This window comes from Hippocampus bargibanti, linkage group LG07, assembly GCF_051943395.1.
Source record: "Hippocampus bargibanti isolate YZ-2025 linkage group LG07, ASM5194339v1, whole genome shotgun sequence".
NCBI classification, from domain to species: Eukaryota; Metazoa; Chordata; class Actinopteri; order Syngnathiformes; family Syngnathidae; genus Hippocampus; species Hippocampus bargibanti.
Window position 1 is genome coordinate 14636162 of NC_142740.1, and position 19409 is coordinate 14655570.

At 40.0% G+C, this 19409-nt stretch overlaps 1 protein-coding gene across 3 annotated transcripts; it reads right to left on the bottom strand.

Moving 5' to 3' along the window:
• Positions 1–264: 264 nt before the first annotated feature.
• Positions 265–19340, bottom strand: hdgfl2 (HDGF like 2). Of its 3 annotated transcripts, none has more exons than XM_089001373.1 (17): positions 19075–19340; positions 18629–18705; positions 16565–16706; positions 16011–16196; positions 15781–15900; positions 13603–13674; positions 12321–12474; positions 9989–10036; positions 9816–9900; positions 9454–9739; positions 8376–8500; positions 8228–8295; positions 8041–8111; positions 4281–4382; positions 3954–4107; positions 3218–3323; positions 265–2526 (listed from the first exon to the last, which is right to left on the bottom strand). In XM_089001373.1, exons 1-17 carry the CDS (start codon positions 19144–19146, stop codon positions 2433–2435), a joined length of 1962 nt encoding a protein of 653 aa, XP_088857499.1. In that variant the 5' UTR covers positions 19147–19340; the 3' UTR covers positions 265–2432. The 3 variants fall into 3 exon arrangements, with proteins under 3 accessions (XP_088857499.1, XP_088857497.1, XP_088857498.1); XM_089001371.1 differs by lacking the exon at positions 12321–12474 and adding an exon at positions 11352–11367 and having other exon boundaries at positions 9989–10171; positions 19075–19339; XM_089001372.1 differs by lacking the exon at positions 9989–10036 and having other exon boundaries at positions 12288–12474.
• Positions 19341–19409: the final 69 nt, after the last annotated feature.

Here is a 19409-nt window from a genome sequence, read left to right on the forward strand (position 1 = left end):
TTTTCAATTAATATTTTTAACTCTGTCACATTGTAGATTTTACTAATGTACATTCTTGACTAAATATACATTTAAAAGCTTTTCTGTGAATAGAATGACATATATATTGTATTTGTCTAAAATGAATAATTTTTTTTTTGGTATAAATTAAAGAACTAAATTGTGGTTACAAAGCCACATCAAATTTTTAAATTTGGATTAAAGTATTGTCTTTGGAACAGAACATATTTGCATCTTCATAGTCAAATAACTGCAATATGCATATTCACACAAGAAGCTTTTTATTACAGACTCCACTAAGAAATAGATGAAATGCTACCATTCACCACCTGCCATTTGTACTGTTTATTCTGAAGGGATTTCATTGAAGTCTGCAGCTACATGAGAGTTCCACACTTTTTGGAGCGCAATTATTACATCAACACACATATTTATCAGAAGCAAACATTACAGCGAAACAATGCGCACACGTGTGTGTGTGTGTAAGACCCTTTTTTGTTTTTGCGAATATGTGATAACAAAGCTATAAAAACTCAGTGGACCTGTTAACTCATTGCCTTACACATAAAAAAACAGACAAGTTCACCACACTCAAAATGTCAAATACAAATAACGGGTGCTCTTTGTGATGTTTTTGTAGCATTTATATACCATTAAAAAAATACAGAAGGAAGCAACTGTTATACGGGCATCTCGGTGAAAAAAATCAAGTTTCAAAATTCAAACATGCCTTTGTCAGCCCAAATTGAGATCACAAGTCAACCTAGTTTTTTGTTGTTGTTGTTGAACCTAGTTTTTATTGAACCTAGTATATGTGTAGAGTATGACAGGCAGATATATAAAAAAAACACCCAGTCGTCAAAGACATTTTGGCAACTTGAAGATGTGACATGTGCAGCATAAACTGTCACATTCAGGGATGCATCTGGGAAATTAAAAAAAGGGCCGCTTGGCCCCCTTGTGTCTGAAAAAGGGGCCAAATTCTAAAATTGATGGGCCAGATTATAAAAATTGATTGAAATAAACCAAAATACATTCATTGGAGCATGATATTTCTGAATTACAAATGAAACACCATTATTTGACTAAAATCATTTTTTTCTATTATATAAACAATTTTAATTCATGTCAAATAATGTATTCATACATAAAATACACAAACCTTTTCTATTTTCCTTAGTTACTACACAATTAATCCCGCGCTATTTTGATATTCTACGGTATTACAGACAAGACAAGGAGAACATACTTTGCACAATATTTCTTACTCTGCTTAAACAAATGTATTTGCTTAGATTTCCAATGTGATGCAACAGCATTGAAATCATTCCTATTATCCACTAAATTCGAATTATTAACAGCAGTTTGCTGCAACAAATTGTCACTATGCTCCGCAGATTTATTTGATTGTTTCTTAAAAAAACGAGAATGTTTGTTTGCTGCCTGTTTTTAATCTCTTTGAGTTTTACTCCTGTTCTCACGCTCCATATTGCAGCCATCGATGTCGGTCATTCAATGTAAATACTGCAATGCACCATGGGTAAATGAATACTGTAATAATAGTAATAATAATAATACTAATACAGTAAAGTCTCGTTATATCGATATTCTCGGGAGTCGGAAAAAATATCGATATAACCGGACTATCGATATATCCGATCCTGCGGCATGTAAATTTTCTCCTTGCGTTCATAGAAATAGTATCGTAATAAGCAGTACTATCGATATAACCGATATCGATATAACGAGACTTTACTGTAATACTAATAATACTAATACTAATACTAATACTAATACTAATACATTTCATTTCTAAGCGCCTTTCAAAACTCTCAAGGTCACTTTACAGCCAGAGGTTAAGTTTTTCTGTGGGTGAGCAGCGGCATGTATTCGATTATCTCTTTTGGCGGTTTCCAGCACTTCACAGAAAAGCCCGAGATATCCTCAATCACGACTATGGAACGCGCCAAAACAAATGCAAGATGATTATGGCTCGATATCGCGAAGGCAAGATGACCAAAGACTGCGAGACTAATAAAGGCAAATCCAAATCCAATCAAAGTTAAAATCTTTGAAGGAAAACGAACATTTTTCAATCGCTGTTTAACTACATTTATTCCTTTCAATATTTTAACACAAGTATGTCATGTGGCGCAGATCATGTGGCTGTCAAAATGCATAAATGGCGCAAGGGCGCGGCCCAGATGCATCCCTGACATTGGTAAGATTTCCTTTCTGCAGTGACAAAATGGACCAAAAAAAAACCCCGAAAAAACAACAACAACAAAGAATCTAACGAGAGGGTGAAAAGTTGAAAATGTCCGCAGCAAGGACACCGCCGTAGAGCGGGCAATGCCGTTTTGTGTCTCAGTGTTGTCTTCCATCTTTAGTGCTTGGTCCACTGCTTACGTTGTTTGGAGGGCATGTTTTGTTTAACTTTCAGCATGGGATGCTTGCATCTCTGCAGAAATGTTGTTGTTTTCTTGGATGTATTCATCAGTCTGCTGTGGGCTATCCAAGCTCCTTCTGTCCACAAAGTAGATAAATGGAATAATTATTGCAAAGCTTCAATTTTGTTTCGGTAATTAAAAACGCGACATATTTTTTCTTTCCAAATTTTATGGTATCTACCCGTATATTTCTTGGTTTTAGTAGCCTATGTTTGCAAACATTTTTTCAAAGACAATAAATCTTATGATGAATAAATCTTGTGTCCAATATGTGAGATGTAAAAAAATTATTAATGGTAATAAGGTCATATTTTTCAGAAAGAGTCAGAATATTTGAGAACATACCTTTCCGAGACAATCTGAATATTTTTTCCCCACAAATATAGTTCTAACAAGAATAGTCACATTTTCCCAAGACAAAAAAGTAATCGTTTGAGGATAGCGTGTATGTGGAAACATATTTAGAACTAAACTGCAATTTCCAGAGAAAATCAATTATAATCTCAGAAACGATTAAGATTAATCCAAAGTAAAAAGTGGGCTTTTTTCCCTAATCAGAGTAATAGCAATTCCATGAATGTTATTAAAATTAAAAAGTATGTTTAGGAGTATATTTGTATTAAAAAAAAATCTTTGGAGGATGAATTTGAGAAAAAAATCAATCTTCATATAGGTTTTGGTGGAAAACGATTACTGTACAAGAATTTCCGACAAATACAGGTACATTGAAAAAGAACAAAAAAACAAAACAAGCGCATCACATTCACCTGATTGGACTTGAATGGGCGTGGTCGTTGCCGTCAGCTTCGGCAGTTTTTTCCTCTGCGTCTTTGTCTTTTTTCTCTCGCGACTCTCCATTCACAGCGTTGGTGTCTGGCGCGACAAATTTTATTTCATTTTATATTTTGATCGCATCCCTGTACATGCTTTCAACCATCCATTTTCCATTCATCTTATTCTCTTCACGGAAAGGTGTCAAAGACATGGCCCGGGGGCAAAATCTGGCCCACCACATCTTTTGATTTGGCCCGCGAAAGCAAATCAAACTTGTGAAATTCCATGACGCTTGCTAAAGTCCGAACCAAAATTTCAAATTGTCCCGTGTAAACCACAATAACAGTCATTATTTTTTACTTCAAATTTGAAAACTTGTTATTTATTAATTTGTTGTGTGTTGTGTATATAATATGTGGAGGGGATGAAACATTCTAATGGCTTCTCCAAATTCATAACGGCCCTCGAGAGGAAATGTAACTACAATGTTCCATGACACATGCCAGACATGTTTTCAGAATGTGGAAGGAAACCGGACTAACCAGAGAAAATACACGCAGGCCCAGGGAGAACATAAAAACTCTGCACAACAAAGTCGCAGCCAGAATCGAACCCCGCACCTTCGCATCATTGAGCCCGACAAGCTAAGCACTCGCCCAATGGGCCGTCCCGTATATGGCTTTGTGCCATCAGGTTTCACGTAACCCGCATCATTTATTTATTTATTACCTGTGCCTTGTGGCGCCTTCGCATTGTCTTCTCCGTCCTTCTCCGCTTTGGGTTTAGCTGGCATTTCTGCTTTGCTGACAAAGCGAAGTTTTAACTTATTGTACACCTCACTGGCCTTCTCCATGACGGCCGAGCTGGCTTTATACCGCCGAATCTGCAAAGAGGGAGGCAAGCATTGGAGAACACCAAAGGCAAAACGCACACACACAAGGCTCAGGCTTTGTGTGGTACTCTCATTCCTTGCAAATTACTCATGAGAAGTAATTTATGAAAGTCCCCGCAGATGAATTTCAACCGCAGGTGTCACGGTCGGAGGCGGGTACTCACTTTTTTCAGTGTGGCGATGATGTCGGCGTTCTTTTGGAGGATCTGGGTCGTAACGGGAACACCCCCCAGCTCTTCCAGGGCTTGTAGACATCGCTCGATGTCCTGCGTGGCACACACACATGATTGATCCAATTGTCATCGCTGGTGCACGGACACAGGGGAACTAATTTGACTGGGATACTTTTTCAGCGTGCAAGATTGTTTAAATGATCCACCCAAATTGATTTGTGGGTCCAATCGCCCAAGTGTAATTTGTTGGAGATTGTCTAATTATGTCATGTTCGGCCACTCGCCTTTGTCAATGTGAAGCGGGACTGACTTTGTGATTGTCTTTCACTGTTCTTGTCTCTTGTGAGGTGGAAAACGTGAACATGATTTTGGTCTTGTCTGTTTCTTTGTAGAAATGAATGTTTCTATTTATTTTATTTTTTGGGGGGGTGGTTCATTATGTACCGTATTTTCCACACTATAAAGGCGCACCTAAGAGCCTTCAATTTTTTGAAAAGCGCCTTATAATCCGGTGCGCCGTATATATGGATCAATATTGAGCCGCAACAGTTTTCGCAACTATGGTAAGCTCAAGATTCCATTTCCCCCCGTATAAGAAGTAGTGCGCTGTGCATGCTGGGATATATAAAACGGCGTCAACAGAGCATTCAAAGCTCGACTGCGAACTGAGTGGGAGCGGTGGATGCAGAAGGCGAACACACGTTCGCCAAGACGGGGAGACAGCGCCGGACGATATACGCCACTACCAGTGCATTGCAAATGCCTGGGCTGATAGGAAGGCAGGAATTGTCACTGAACTGCCAGACAACAACCGACATTGACTCCATGAATGACGACTTGGATGAGACGGCGCCGGTCGTGTTGGATGCCGCATTCGCCCAGCTGTTCAATCCGGACACGGAAGAAGAAGAATTCCACGGATTCGTAGATGAGGAATGAACTGATAAAGTGAGCTTTACGTGTTTGTGTGTTTACAGTTCCACAAGGTTGGTCATATTGTGAATATGGACATTAATGTGTGAACAACAGTTATTATGCTATTGCTTTAGAGTTATGATTATTATTGCTTTTCACTATTAAGAGTGTTAGTATATTGTGATTGCACTTATGTTTAATTTACCAGCATTCAACAGCATCAATGTTTTTTACGTGTTTACTGAATGGAGGAAACGTTCCCATCCACTAGCTTGCTGTTGTTAAAAGATAAACTGTGTCACGAAAATACGAATACTTTACCTCGGAGAAAATAATAAAACAGTTGTTTATTAATTTTGGGAATGAATGGAGTTGTCAGAAAGCTGATTTGTAATCTATTAATAAAGTTTGATCTGACTGTTTTGTTGACATTGCCTTTAGCGCAGCATCTAAGCAGCGTCTAGCACCGGATGCATAACGTTACCCCAGCCTCTACGTAGCACCTTATAATGCGGTCCGCCGTACATATGGAAAAAGTTGTAAAATATGTCATTCATTGAAGGTGCGCCTTATAGTGCGGAAAATACGGTATTTAAAAATAGAACCATGATTTTTTTCTTTTCTTGCTGTCTAAATAAAATCTCAATGGCAATTAAATACAGTAAAGTCTCGTTATATCGATATCACTGCTTATTACGATACTATTTCTATGAACTCAAGGAGAAAATTTACATGCCGCAGGATCGGATACATCGATAGTCCGGTAATATTTTTTCCGACTCCCGAGAATCTCGATATAACGAGACTTTACTGTAAATACATTTCTGATTGGAATAAATCACAAATAATAAATGAGTACGCTTTCTATTTTGATGACGGAACTGATGATCCTCCATGTATTTAAAAATACATCAATGCTTTCCTTCTGCCTTAAGATAAATAAATAACAACTCAACTTAATACATAACAGATAAATACATAAATAAATATATGAATAAATGGTTTGAAAATCGATTGTTTTCAAATGCAGCATGATTTGCAATGCGCATTGTGTGGCCAATGGCAAAGTGTCCTTGTGAGTTTTGTAGGGCGTTTATAAATAAAATGTATTATTATTATTAATGCATAAAAAGCTAATAAATAAATAAAATACAATTTACGAAAAAATCTGTAATAAATCACAAATAATAAATTGGTACCCTTCTATTTTAAACTGATGATGCTCCATGTATTTATAAATGTTTTTTTCTTTTCGTTCTGCCTTAAAACAAATAAATAATAATAATAATAATAATAATACATTTCATTGATAAGCGCCTTTCAAAACTCTCAAGGTCACTTTACAGTCAGGATACGTTTTTCTGTGGGTGAGCAGCGGCAGCCACACGCGCCAGCATTCACTCAATCCGGAAGTAACTCAAATCGATAGAATCAGAATCAGAAAGCCTTGAATAGTCCCACAATGGGGAAAGCTAACTAGATAATAGATATCCCGCTAGACCACAGGTGTCAGAGTCAGGGCCCGCGGGCAAAATCCGGACCGCCACATCATTTTTTTTCGGCCCGCGAAAGCGAATCAAACTTGTTACATTCCATGATGATTGCTAAAATCTGAGCCAAAATTTCATATTTTTGGATGTCAACCACAATAAAAGTCATTATTCTTGACTTCAGATTTGAAAACGAGTTATTCATTAATTTTCTGTGTGCTCTATAAGTAATATTTGAAGGGATTTAAACATTGTAATGGGTTCCCCAAATTCATAACAGCCCTCGAGAGGAAACCATAACTACAATGTGGCCCGTGGCAAAAAATGACTTTGACACCCCTGTAGACAGATAGCTAGATAGCTAATAGATAGCGAGCTAGATAGTTAGCAAGCCAGCTAGACAGCTACTAAAATTAATAAATAAGAAATATTTAAAGCATCACTTCAAATGACTTCTACTGAGCGTATTTTACAAAGATTCCACCGCATATAGCTATATTTTACGTTTTAAGACTCGCGCTGAATATTCAGGATGTCTTGTTTTCAATTTGATGACGATGGCTGACCTGACGTTACATTTGGAACGCCCCGGACCGAGAAAGCGACATACAATGCATTTTGCGGTACTTTGTTTGGTCTGAAAATTTCGTGTTGATGGCGAAAATAGAAGGAAAACACAAATAACGTGATGCTGAATTGTTGTGTGATGCACCAAGACATAATATGCAATAACTATTGGATATTCGCTGACACACATTCCCAGTAGAATAAATCAGCCCATTTCCAATGGAGCTTGGGCGCCATCTTTTGCATTTTCTGGGACGCTACACATCAGTCCTGATGCCTCAAAATGACCCAGAAGAACTTGTTTTAATGATTGCAAGCATTTATGCTTTCCTCTTCAGAACTATTTGAATCATATTCATAACTGGATGAGTAACAAGAAAGCATCTTCTCCGAATCTGAAGCCATAGTTTTGATTCTTGAGCATGGCAAGACGCCTGCTGTGACGTCAGGAATTGGGAGCGGGACTTTCTGAAAATGCCCAATTCGCAGCTCAATTTTTTGCAGTTTTTAGCACATCTTAAGTCATTTTTATTTGTGTTTTGCATTTGACTAAAAATATCAGCCTGCGTGTATTGAGTATTTTTCTGATGTCAGTTAAGAAACAAAAAAATGGTGTTGGATGTCCTTTAAAGATATATATAAATACGTAAAAATCAAAAAGTAAATTAGTGAAATAAATCAATAAATTTATAGATAAATAAAATACAATTTACAAAAAAATGTAGTTGTAATAAATCACAAATAATGACTCAGTACCCGTCGCAAGGAGGCCAACTTACAGGGTTGTCGACTTTGAGGGCAAACCTGATGTCTGTGTGGAGTTTCTGAAGTTTTTCCTCCGGTGATGGTTCTGACATGGGATGCACAGAACGAGCATTTGGATTCATTTCCGATCTCAGCAGTCCACCGGAAATTTCTCTTCGGCGTGTTCTGCCTGATTGACACTCTTCAAGAGACATTGCTTACCGTTTTTCTTTTCGATTTTCTTCTGCGGAAGCCTCTCTGGTTTGTGTTTAGATTTTTCGGGCTTGGACCTCAAGGGGAGAAAAGACATTTGTTCATTTGTGAGTCAGTCTGTCAAATGAGGGGAGGGGGGTAGGTAGGGGTGGCTCACCTGGCTCTGGACTTCTCCTCAAACCGCTTGGCTTTCTTCTCTTTGAGCTCTTTCTCCTTTCTCTCCTTTGCTCTCTTTAGTCGGCCTTTGTTTTGGTTGTCTGACTTTTTGGTTGGTTTCTTCACCTTTGGACACAAGCAAGCAGTGGAAAATTCATCATTTTGAGCGCCTCTGATGCGTCATTTGCAACGTTGATGGATTTAACCTTTATTTATGCAAGTGAAAGAAGTGAGAACAGATTCTCGATTTGAAATGCCAACCAGGCCACAGATGGCAAAGTAAATGCCGATCATAGGCACTTTGAAAGCATTTGTATCATGAGCTTTTCCAAATTCATGCTCTTGCATTGCATGTTCTTTTTGTAAATACCGTAAATTTTGTTTTATTTTTTTTACTTTGAAGTCATTCGGGAATTTGGGAATGGCACTCTATGTCATGGATGGATGAAAATATGATGTAGAGCACCATTCCCAAATTAATTCGGGTTTTGTTTTTTCTTGTTTGGGTGCTGATAAAGCGCTGGCCATGGCCTCTGGCAATGTTTTTTCCCTTCCATAAGGGGCAGCATTTTCTTTTTTTCCATGTAACGCTTTGTTCCAGCCTCAGCTGTTGTGAAAGCGCAATATAAACCAAAATAGATGTATTGCATTGTATTTTGGACAGCCACTCTCATTTAAAGCTCCAGATCCATGTAATTTAGGAATTAACTTTTTTCTGATGAAAGAAGAGAGTCTAAGGTTTCTTACGCTGCATTAAATGTGTATGTAGTCCTAAAATTCAATATTCTCTGGGTCCTGGAATTCAAGTGACAATGAGAAAAAAATAGCACTGGAGTGGACACATTTTTGCACGTCTGGCAGTGAATGAGTTCAGTGTATTAAATTGTTTAGATATTTTTTTTTAAATAGCGAGTCTTCTTTTTCCTTGAAATGCTGTAATTTGCTTTTAAATGTTTTTGAAGTATGGTGACAGTTGAATAAATTATATTAATGGGGCATAAAAATAAAATAAAATACGATTGAATATGACATAAGTTTAAAAATATGCTGTAGGCGACCAAAAAAAAAGTCCCATTGACCTCTGCAGTTGGCGAAGAGTCAGAGTCAGATGGCGCCGGAATGGGGGGCGGAGGGGGTTTCTTTGACCTCTTCAGCGGGTGATCGTCGACGCCTTCATCCGAGCTGCTGCTCTCCATTTCCTTTTTCATCTCCTTCTCTCTTTTCCGTTTCTCCTCCTCCTCCTTTTCGCGCTCCCGTAACCGGCGTAGCTCCTCTGCCTCCTCTTTTTTCCGTCGCTCCTCCAATTCCCTCCGCCGCTCCTCATCTCGTTTCTTCCACTCGCTGATACGGTCTGGCTCGCTGTCGCTGTAGGGACAACACGGCTTGATGCTTAGACAGAAATTTCGAACATCAGCATATACGATTCGGGAATTCGTCTGACCTGTCGCTGTCTGATGACGAGGATGCTGCTCGCTTGGGAGGTGGAGCTTTGGGTTTCCGTGCACGAGGCTTTGGCGCTGGTTTCTCTATGAACGGTAAATTAAAAAGTGAGTGTTAAAGGGGACGAAACAACAAAAAAAGGGATTGCGACTAGAATCAAACTTTCAAACTTGCCCGCAGCTTTTTTACGTGCTGGCGGAGCTTTTCGCGGAGGCGGATCGGATTCCGAGTCAGACTTGGAGCCAGATTGAGACTCGGAACCGGAGACAGCCGGTCGGGGCTTCTCATCGTCCGAGTCGCTGTCTGCTGCTTTCTTGTCAGATCCCGATTCTGAGTCTGAATCTGAGTTGTATGAATCTTTCTGAAAAGGTCCAGAAAAGGGTTTTTCATGAAGCAGTTGGTTTTACAATTTACATTAAGGGAAAAAATCAATTCAGTAACATTTCTTTTTTGGCAATGTTACATTTTGAACAAATCATAAAAAAAAAAAAAAATACATACAAAACCTTAAATTATATATTATATATATATATATATATATATATATATATATATATATATATATATATATATATATATATATATATATTTTTTTAATAACCTGGAATATTTAGATGGGCAGCACAGTGGTTGATTGGTTAGTCTGTTTGCCTCACAGTTCCAAGGTTTGGGTTTTCCAATGTGGGTTTCGCATTTCAGACGTAGCATGTATGCCCCCTATATATATATATATGTAGGCCCGCGTGGGTTATCTCTGAGTGCTTTGGCTCTCTCCCACATTCCCAAAACATGTTTAATTGAAAGACAAATGGTACACGGGTGTGAATGTAAATAGCTGATTGTCCATATATGCCCTGTGACAGGATGGCGAACAGTCCAGGTTGGACATCATCTCTCACGCAAACTCGGATAGGCCTAATAAGCGCAAAAAAAAAACAACAACAACAAATGGATGGACACATGCTTAAAAAATATAGATGAATAAAATTCACTGAAATACAGTATGAATAAAATGCATCCATCCATTTTCCAGACCTCTTAATGCTCATTAGGGTCGCGGGGGGTGCTGGAGCCTATCCCAGCTGTCTTTCGGCACGAGGCAGGGGACACCCTGAATTGGTTGTCAGCCAACCGGAGGGCACACAGAGAGAGACAACCATCCACTCTCATACTCTACATGCCTAGGGACAATGTAGTGTTCAATCAGCCTGCCGTGCATGTTTTGGTAATGTGGGAGGAAACCAGAGGACCCAGAGAAAACCCATGCGGGCCCGGGGAAAACATGCAAACTCCACACAGGGAGGCCGGACCAGGTCTTGTATTCACGACCTCTGCACTGTGAAGCCGGCATGCTAACCTGGAGTGTTTAGCATGTGGTTACCGGGCTGCCCAGTATGAATAAAATGTAGAATAAAATTACCTGTTTTGTATTCATAATTGATAAGTGCCATAATGGGGAAAATATGAGGAAAAAAATGGAAAAACGGGTTATTATTTACCTTTTTTCCTCTGCCTGCTGTTGCTGCTTTCTTTCCACCTCGTCCAACTGGTTTCTTTTCCGGAGTAAAATCCTGTAAAACATGAAACATGGCATGACACTATGCTGTTTTTTTTGTTGTATTTTTTTCTGAAGTGTGTTTATGTCTCATGACCTGGTCACTGTTCTTGCCAGACTCCGACTCCGAAGGGGTGGCTTCAGACTCTGACAGGGATCCACTTTCTTCGTCTCTGTCGCTGGATGAGCGTCGAGTCTTTTTTGGGGGAGGTGGACGCTAGGAGGGGACACCAACACGATGGATAAAGGTTAATTGCAAATCTATTTTAATGTACTGACAGCCAAGAAAGTTTAATGAATAAATAAATAAATTCGGAAGATGTGTACTTTCGATGCCGGCGGCTTTCTCTTCCCTCCTCCTCCTCCTCGTCCCCTTCCTCTATCCTGACCCGCGGAATCAGAATCCACCTCACTTGCCGACTCGGCCTTCCTGGGCACGACAGTTTCTTCATCTTCATCTTCGTCGCTTCCTCCGCCAGCATTGTTTTCCTCGCTTTCGGATGAGCTGGCGGGCTGAGGACAAAAAAAAAAAGAAAACAATTCTGCAATGTTGTGAAACCTAAAATGTAACCATAGTGACAACTTCAGCTCAAATTCAGCCATTCTGCGATTTTCATCTACAACCCATCCTCGCTATATTGCAGTGATGCATCTCAACGGGCATATGGAAATTGAACATCAACTATACGAATTACACTGATGGAAAAAATCAGGCATCTGTTTTTGTTCGGATCCTTGTTTGTCGTATGGTGAAATTTATAGACTGTTCAAAACTTTTTTAAGGGATAGTCAATTCCTGTAACTTTTTTATCATTCTCTTCAGAGTTTGGTTCCTTTATTGAGTGTACCCTCCAGAGCGAGGGTATGTAGATGCATCTTACCACAGGCGGAGCACTGTAATCAAACTTTCAAACTTGCCCGCAGCTTTTTTACGTGCTGGCGGAGCTTTTCGCGGAGGCGGATCGGATTCCGAGTCAGACTTGGAGCCAGATTGAGACTCGGAACCGGAGACAGCCGGTCGGGGCTTCTCATCGTCCGAGTCGCTGTCTGCTGCTTTCTTGTCAGATCCCGATTCTGAGTCTGAATCTGAGTTGTATGAATCTTTCTGAAAAGGTCCAGAAAAGGGTTTTTCATGAAGCAGTTGGGTTTTACAATTTACATTAAGGGAAAAAATCAATTCAGTAACATTTCTTTTTTGGCAATGTTACATTTTGAACAAATCATTAAAAAAAAAAAAATACATACAAAACCTTAAATTATATATTATATATATATATATATATATATATATATATATATATATATATATATATATATATATATATTTTTTTTTAATAACCTGGAATATTTAGATGGGCAGCACAGTGGTTGATTGGTTAGTCTGTTTGCCTCACAGTTCCAAGGTTTGGGTTTTCCAATGTGGGTTTCGCATTTCAGACGTAGCATGTATGCCCCCTATATATATATATATGTAGGCCCGCGTGGGTTATCTCTGAGTGCTTTGGCTCTCTCCCACATTCCCAAAACATGTTTAATTGAAAGACAAATGGTACACGGGTGTGAATGTAAATAGCTGATTGTCCATATATGCCCTGTGACAGGATGGCGAACAGTCCAGGTTGGACATCATCTCTCACGCAAACTCGGATAGGCCTAATAAGCGCAAAAAAAAACAACAACAAATGGATGGACACATGCTTAAAAAATATAGATGAATAAAATTCACTGAAATACAGTATGAATAAAATGCATCCATCCATTTTCCAGACCTCTTAATGCTCATTAGGGTCGCGGGGGGTGCTGGAACCTATCCCAGCTGTCTTTCGGCACGAGGCAGGGGACACCCTGAATTGGTTGTCAGCCAACCGGAGGGCACACAGAGAGAGACAACCATCTACTCTCATACTCTACATGCCTAGGGACAATGTAGTGTTCAATCAGCCTGCCGTGCATGTTTTGGTAATGTGGGAGGAAACCAGAGGACCCAGAGAAAACCCATGCGGGCCCGGGGAAAACATGCAAACTCCACACAGGGAGGCCGGACCAGGTCTTGTATTCACGACCTCTGCACTGTGAAGCCGGCATGCTAACCTGGAGTGTTTAGCATGTGGTTACCGGGCTGCCCAGTATGAATAAAATGTAGAATAAAATTACCTGTTTTGTATTCATAATTGATAAGTGCCATAATGGGGAAAATATGAGGAAAAAAATGGAAAAACGGGTTATTATTTACCTTTTTTCCTCTGCCTGCTGTTGCTGCTTTCTTTCCACCTCGTCCAACTGGTTTCTTTTCCGGAGTAAAATCCTGTAAAACATGAAACATGGCATGACACTATGCTGTTTTTTTTGTTGTATTTTTTTCTGAAGTGTGTTTATGTCTCATGACCTGGTCACTGTTCTTGCCAGACTCCGACTCCGAAGGGGTGGCTTCAGACTCTGACAGGGATCCACTTTCTTCGTCTCTGTCGCTGGATGAGCGTCGAGTCTTTTTTGGGGGAGGTGGACGCTAGGAGGGGACACCAACACGATGGATAAAGGTTAATTGCAAATCTATTTTAATGTACTGACAGCCAAGAAAGTTTAATGAATAAATAAATAAATTCGGAAGATGTGTACTTTCGATGCCGGCGGCTTTCTCTTCCCTCCTCCTCCTCCTCGTCCCCTTCCTCTATCCTGACCCGCGGAATCAGAATCCACCTCACTTGCCGACTCGGCCTTCCTGGGCACGACAGTTTCTTCATCTTCATCTTCGTCGCTTCCTCCGCCAGCATTGTTTTCCTCGCTTTCGGATGAGCTGGCGGGCTGAGGACAAAAAAAAAAAGAAAACAATTCTGCAATGTTGTGAAACCTAAAATGTAACCATAGTGACAACTTCAGCTCAAATTCAGCCATTCTGCGATTTTCATCTACAACCCATCCTCGCTATATTGCAGTGATGCATCTCAACGGGCATATGGAAATTGAACATCAACTATACGAATTACACTGATGGAAAAAATCAGGCATCTGTTTTTGTTCGGATCCTTGTTTGTCGTATGGTGAAATTTATAGACTGTTCAAAACTTTTTTAAGGGATAGTCAATTCCTGTAACTTTTTTATCATTCTCTTCAGAGTTTGGTTCCTTTATTGAGTGTACCCTCCAGAGCGAGGGTATGTAGATGCATCTTACCACAGGCGGAGCACTGTAGGAGGCATGTGGATTGTTCTGAATCTCCCATAAGCCTTCGTTGAAGCCTTTCCTTTTGTTGGGCTTTCCATAGCGATCGCTGTACTTTTCATAGGCAAAAAGGTCCTTGGCTGCCAGAAATGCCCTGCACAATGACAATGTAATAAAAAATACATTTCAAAGAAACTTACTTTATATAAAACCAATACGGCCAGTAAGAGATGTAACCATAAACTGTAATAAATATTACAGAGTAATTATATGCTACATCACAGTTCTTTTTTTCCTGTTAACTAATTCACTGCCAGGTGTGCAAAAATGTGTCCACTCCAGTGCCAAGATTTTTGTCACTCGAATTCCAGGACCCACCGAATATTGAGTTTGAGGACTACATAAACATTCAATACAATGTAAGAAACGTTACTGTTCTTCCATCAGAAAAAAAAGAGTTAAATACAAGAGAAAATAATAATAATAATAATAATAATAATAATAATAATAATAATAATAATAATAATAATAATGCATTTAATTTCAAGCGCCTTTCAAAACACCCAAGGACACTTTACAATCAAAACAATAAAACAAAGCACATAATAATAAAACCATAAGTAAAATGATAAATAATAAAATAGCAGATTGAACTAGACATTGAAAGCAATTTTAAAAAGATGGGTTTTGAGGTGGGACTTGAAAATAGGGAGGGAGTCAATATTACGGATGTTGTGTGGAAGTGAATTCCAGAGTTTGGGAGCAGAGCGCTGAAAGCTCTGCATCCCATCGTGGTGAGACGGGCAGAGGGCACATAGAGGTGAAGGGAGGATGAGGATCTGAGGGACCGAGAGGGAACAGAGATTTGAAGCAGGTCAGAAAGATAGGGAGGGGCAAGGTTATGGATGGCTTTGAATGTAAACAGAAGTATTTTGAATTTGATTCGATGTTTAACAGGGAGCCAGTGGAGTTGCTGGAGGACAGTGGTGATGTGGTGAAAGGAGGGGGTTCTAGTGATGATCCGGGCTGAAGAATTTTGGACGAGTTGGAGTTTATGGAGAAATTTCTGTTTGACACCGAAGAGAAGTGAGTTGCAATAATCGATGTGGGAGGTGACGAGACTGTGGATAAGGATAGCGGCGGAGTGAGGGGGTGAGCGAGGGACGAAGACGGTTAATATTACGGAGGTGGAAATAAGCAGACCGAGTTATGTTATTTATTTGGGAGTGAAAAGATAGTTTATGTCTCATGACCTGGTCACTGTTCTTGCCAGACTCCGACTCCGAAGGGGTGGCTTCAGACTCTGACAGGGATCCACTTTCTTCGTCTCTGTCGCTGGATGAGCGTCGAGTCTTTTTTGGGGGAGGTGGACGCTAGGAGGGGACACCAACACGATGGATAAAGGTTAATTGCAAATCTATTTTAATGTACTGACAGCCAAGAAAGTTTAATGAATAAATAAATAAATTCGGAAGATGTGTACTTTCGATGCCGGCGGCTTTCTCTTCCCTCCTCCTCCTCCTCGTCCCCTTCCTCTATCCTGACCCGCGGAATCAGAATCCACCTCACTTGCCGACTCGGCCTTCCTGGGCACGACAGTTTCTTCATCTTCATCTTCGTCGCTTCCTCCGCCAGCATTGTTTTCCTCGCTTTCGGATGAGCTGGCGGGCTGAGGACAAAAAAAAAAGAAAACAATTCTGCAATGTTGTGAAACCTAAAATGTAACCATAGTGACAACTTCAGCTCAAATTCAGCCATTCTGCGATTTTCATCTACAACCCATCCTCGCTATATTGCAGTGATGCATCTCAACGGGCATATGGAAATTGAACATCAACTATACGAATTACACTGATGGAAAAAAATCAGGCATCTGTTTTTGTTCGGATCCTTGTTTGTCGTATGGTGAAATTTATAGACTGTTCAAAACTTTTTTAAGGGATAGTCAATTCCTGTAACTTTTTTATCATTCTCTTCAGAGTTTGGTTCCTTTATTGAGTGTACCCTCCAGAGCGAGGGTATGTAGATGCATCTTACCACAGGCGGAGCACTGTAGGAGGCATGTGGATTGTTCTGAATCTCCCATAAGCCTTCGTTGAAGCCTTTCCTTTTGTTGGGCTTTCCATAGCGATCGCTGTACTTTTCATAGGCAAAAAGGTCCTTGGCTGCCAGAAATGCCCTGCACAATGACAATGTAATAAAAAATACATTTCAAAGAAACTTACTTTATATAAAACCAATACGGCCAGTAAGAGATGTAACCATAAACTGTAATAAATATTACAGAGTAATTATATGCTACATCACAGTTCTTTTTTTCCTGTTAACTAATTCACTGCCAGGTGTGCAAAAATGTGTCCACTCCAGTGCCAAGATTTTTGTCACTCGAATTCCAGGACCCACCGAATATTGAGTTTGAGGACTACATAAACATTCAATACAATGTAAGAAACGTTACTGTTCTTCCATCAGAAAAAAAAGAGTTAAATACAAGAGAAAATAATAATAATAATAATAATAATAATAATAATAATAATAATAATAATAATAATAATAATAATAATAATAATGCATTTAATTTCAAGCGCCTTTCAAAACACCCAAGGACACTTTACAATCAAAACAATAAAACAAAGCACATAATAATAAAACCATAAGTAAAATGATAAATAATAAAATAGCAGATTGAACTAGACATTGAAAGCAATTTTAAAAAGATGGGTTTTGAGGTGGGACTTGAAAATAGGGAGGGAGTCAATATTACGGATGTTGTGTGGAAGTGAATTCCAGAGTTTGGGAGCAGAGCGCTGAAAGCTCTGCATCCCATCGTGGTGAGACGGGCAGAGGGCACATAGAGGTGAAGGGAGGATGAGGATCTGAGGGACCGAGAGGGAACAGAGATTTGAAGCAGGTCAGAAAGATAGGGAGGGGCAAGGTTATGGATGGCTTTGAATGTAAACAGAAGTATTTTGAATTTGATTCGATGTTTAACAGGGAGCCAGTGGAGTTGCTGGAGGACAGTGGTGATGTGGTGAAAGGAGGGGGTTCTAGTGATGATCCGGGCTGAAGAATTTTGGACGAGTTGGAGTTTATGGAGAAATTTCTGTTTGACACCGAAGAGAAGTGAGTTGCAATAATCGATGTGGGAGGTGACGAGACTGTGGATAAGGATAGCGGCGGAGTGAGGGGGTGAGCGAGGGACGAAGACGGTTAATATTACGGAGGTGGAAATAAGCAGACCGAGTTATGTTATTTATTTGGGAGTGAAAAGATAGTGAGCTTCGAGGATGACACCCAGGCTCTTGACCTGAGGGGAGGGGGACACGGTATAACTGTCAATGGTGAGAGAGAAACTGTTAGTTTTGTGGAGGATGGATTTGGTACCGACAAGGAGAAGTTCAGTTTTTTCACATAGTGGTTTACATAGCGCTTTAACAACAGCTGAAGCTGGAACAAAGCACTCACATGGACAAAAGGGAAATGCTGCCCCTTGTGCAAGGGAAAAAAACATTGAAATAGGCCATGTCCAACACTTTATCGGCACCCAAGCATGAAAACAAAACCCGAACAAATTCGGGAATGGTGCACTATGTCATATTTTCAATTCCTGAATAAATTCGTGAATGGCATTGGATGAGTTAAGGAGATCTTTTTTTATGATAATGTATAATAATAAGATAATGCATTTTAGCATTGGACAGGAGTGGTACAAATATCTATATTTGTATTATTATTTTGGAAGTCCCAGAGAAGAATGGCATTAAAATTGGATGCAAAACTATCACAATTGAACGGCTACCTTTTTTGGCATACAAGGGACATTCATATATGCTCAACCTGTCACAAAATGACATTTAATCAGTCCCAAACATGAACATTGGAATATTACCCAGTGGAAGCTTTACTGTGCCACATAGTATCGTGATACGGCGATTGTGTGAAAACCAATGTATTGGAAGAAAATACCGGTGAATAACTTCCAAACAACACACAGACCTGTCATTCGTGTATTTGTCACAAATGTATAGTGTCACATTGGACAGTGGCGTGCTTAATGTATAGGTGTAGATATTTTCTGCAAAAAAACGGGGCCGGACTTACGTTTCATGAGTCCCAAAGAAAAAAATTGGAATTTTATTAGGTGGAGGCTTCACTGCACCATCAGCCACGTCTTCAATCTAAAAAACGAAAATGAAATTGCAACATGAAGCATTCCATTATCATAATCGTGTGCTTGGCTAGTTCACTGCTTTTGATATGATTAATATTAGCATTGAAGTGAAAAGGGGTTTGGGGCAGATGAGTTGCGTCGTTTGTCGGTCCGAAAGAAAATAACGTTCACTTCGCTCGTAATGTATAGAGACGAGGCCGATATCTTCGCATGCAAACCGGACTTTTACGCGTCGCGCATGCCCACAGTTAGGCTGAGAGGAAAATGTAATGTTTAATAAATGGTGACATTGTATGCGTGTCCTGGTCGCACGACTGCAAGGATGTATTCGCCTCCACTCCTCCTCCGCCTCCTCCTACCGCCAGTGTTAGCTTACCCTGGCTGGCCAATGGGGGTAGCCCTTCATTTTAGCGAAGACCAGGTCTCCGGGCTGGAAGTTGTGTGGCATGGTCCCGCTCCCGTCGGCGGCCAGGTGACAAAAGTTGAAATTACAGCCGATTGGTCTTCGGCGTGTCGCTCCCGGTTCGCGTTTGCCAGGTCGACACGTAAAGCCGAAAAACGACAGCGGTAGCTAAGGGAAGCTAATGGTGTACGAAGCTAAGTGTTAGCGCGAGAACACACAAGCCCAAATATCAGCGTCGACTTCCGCGTGAGGTTTCCACTGATACCTTCATAATAAAATATATCCTGTTTGGGAGCGACAAGTCCAAA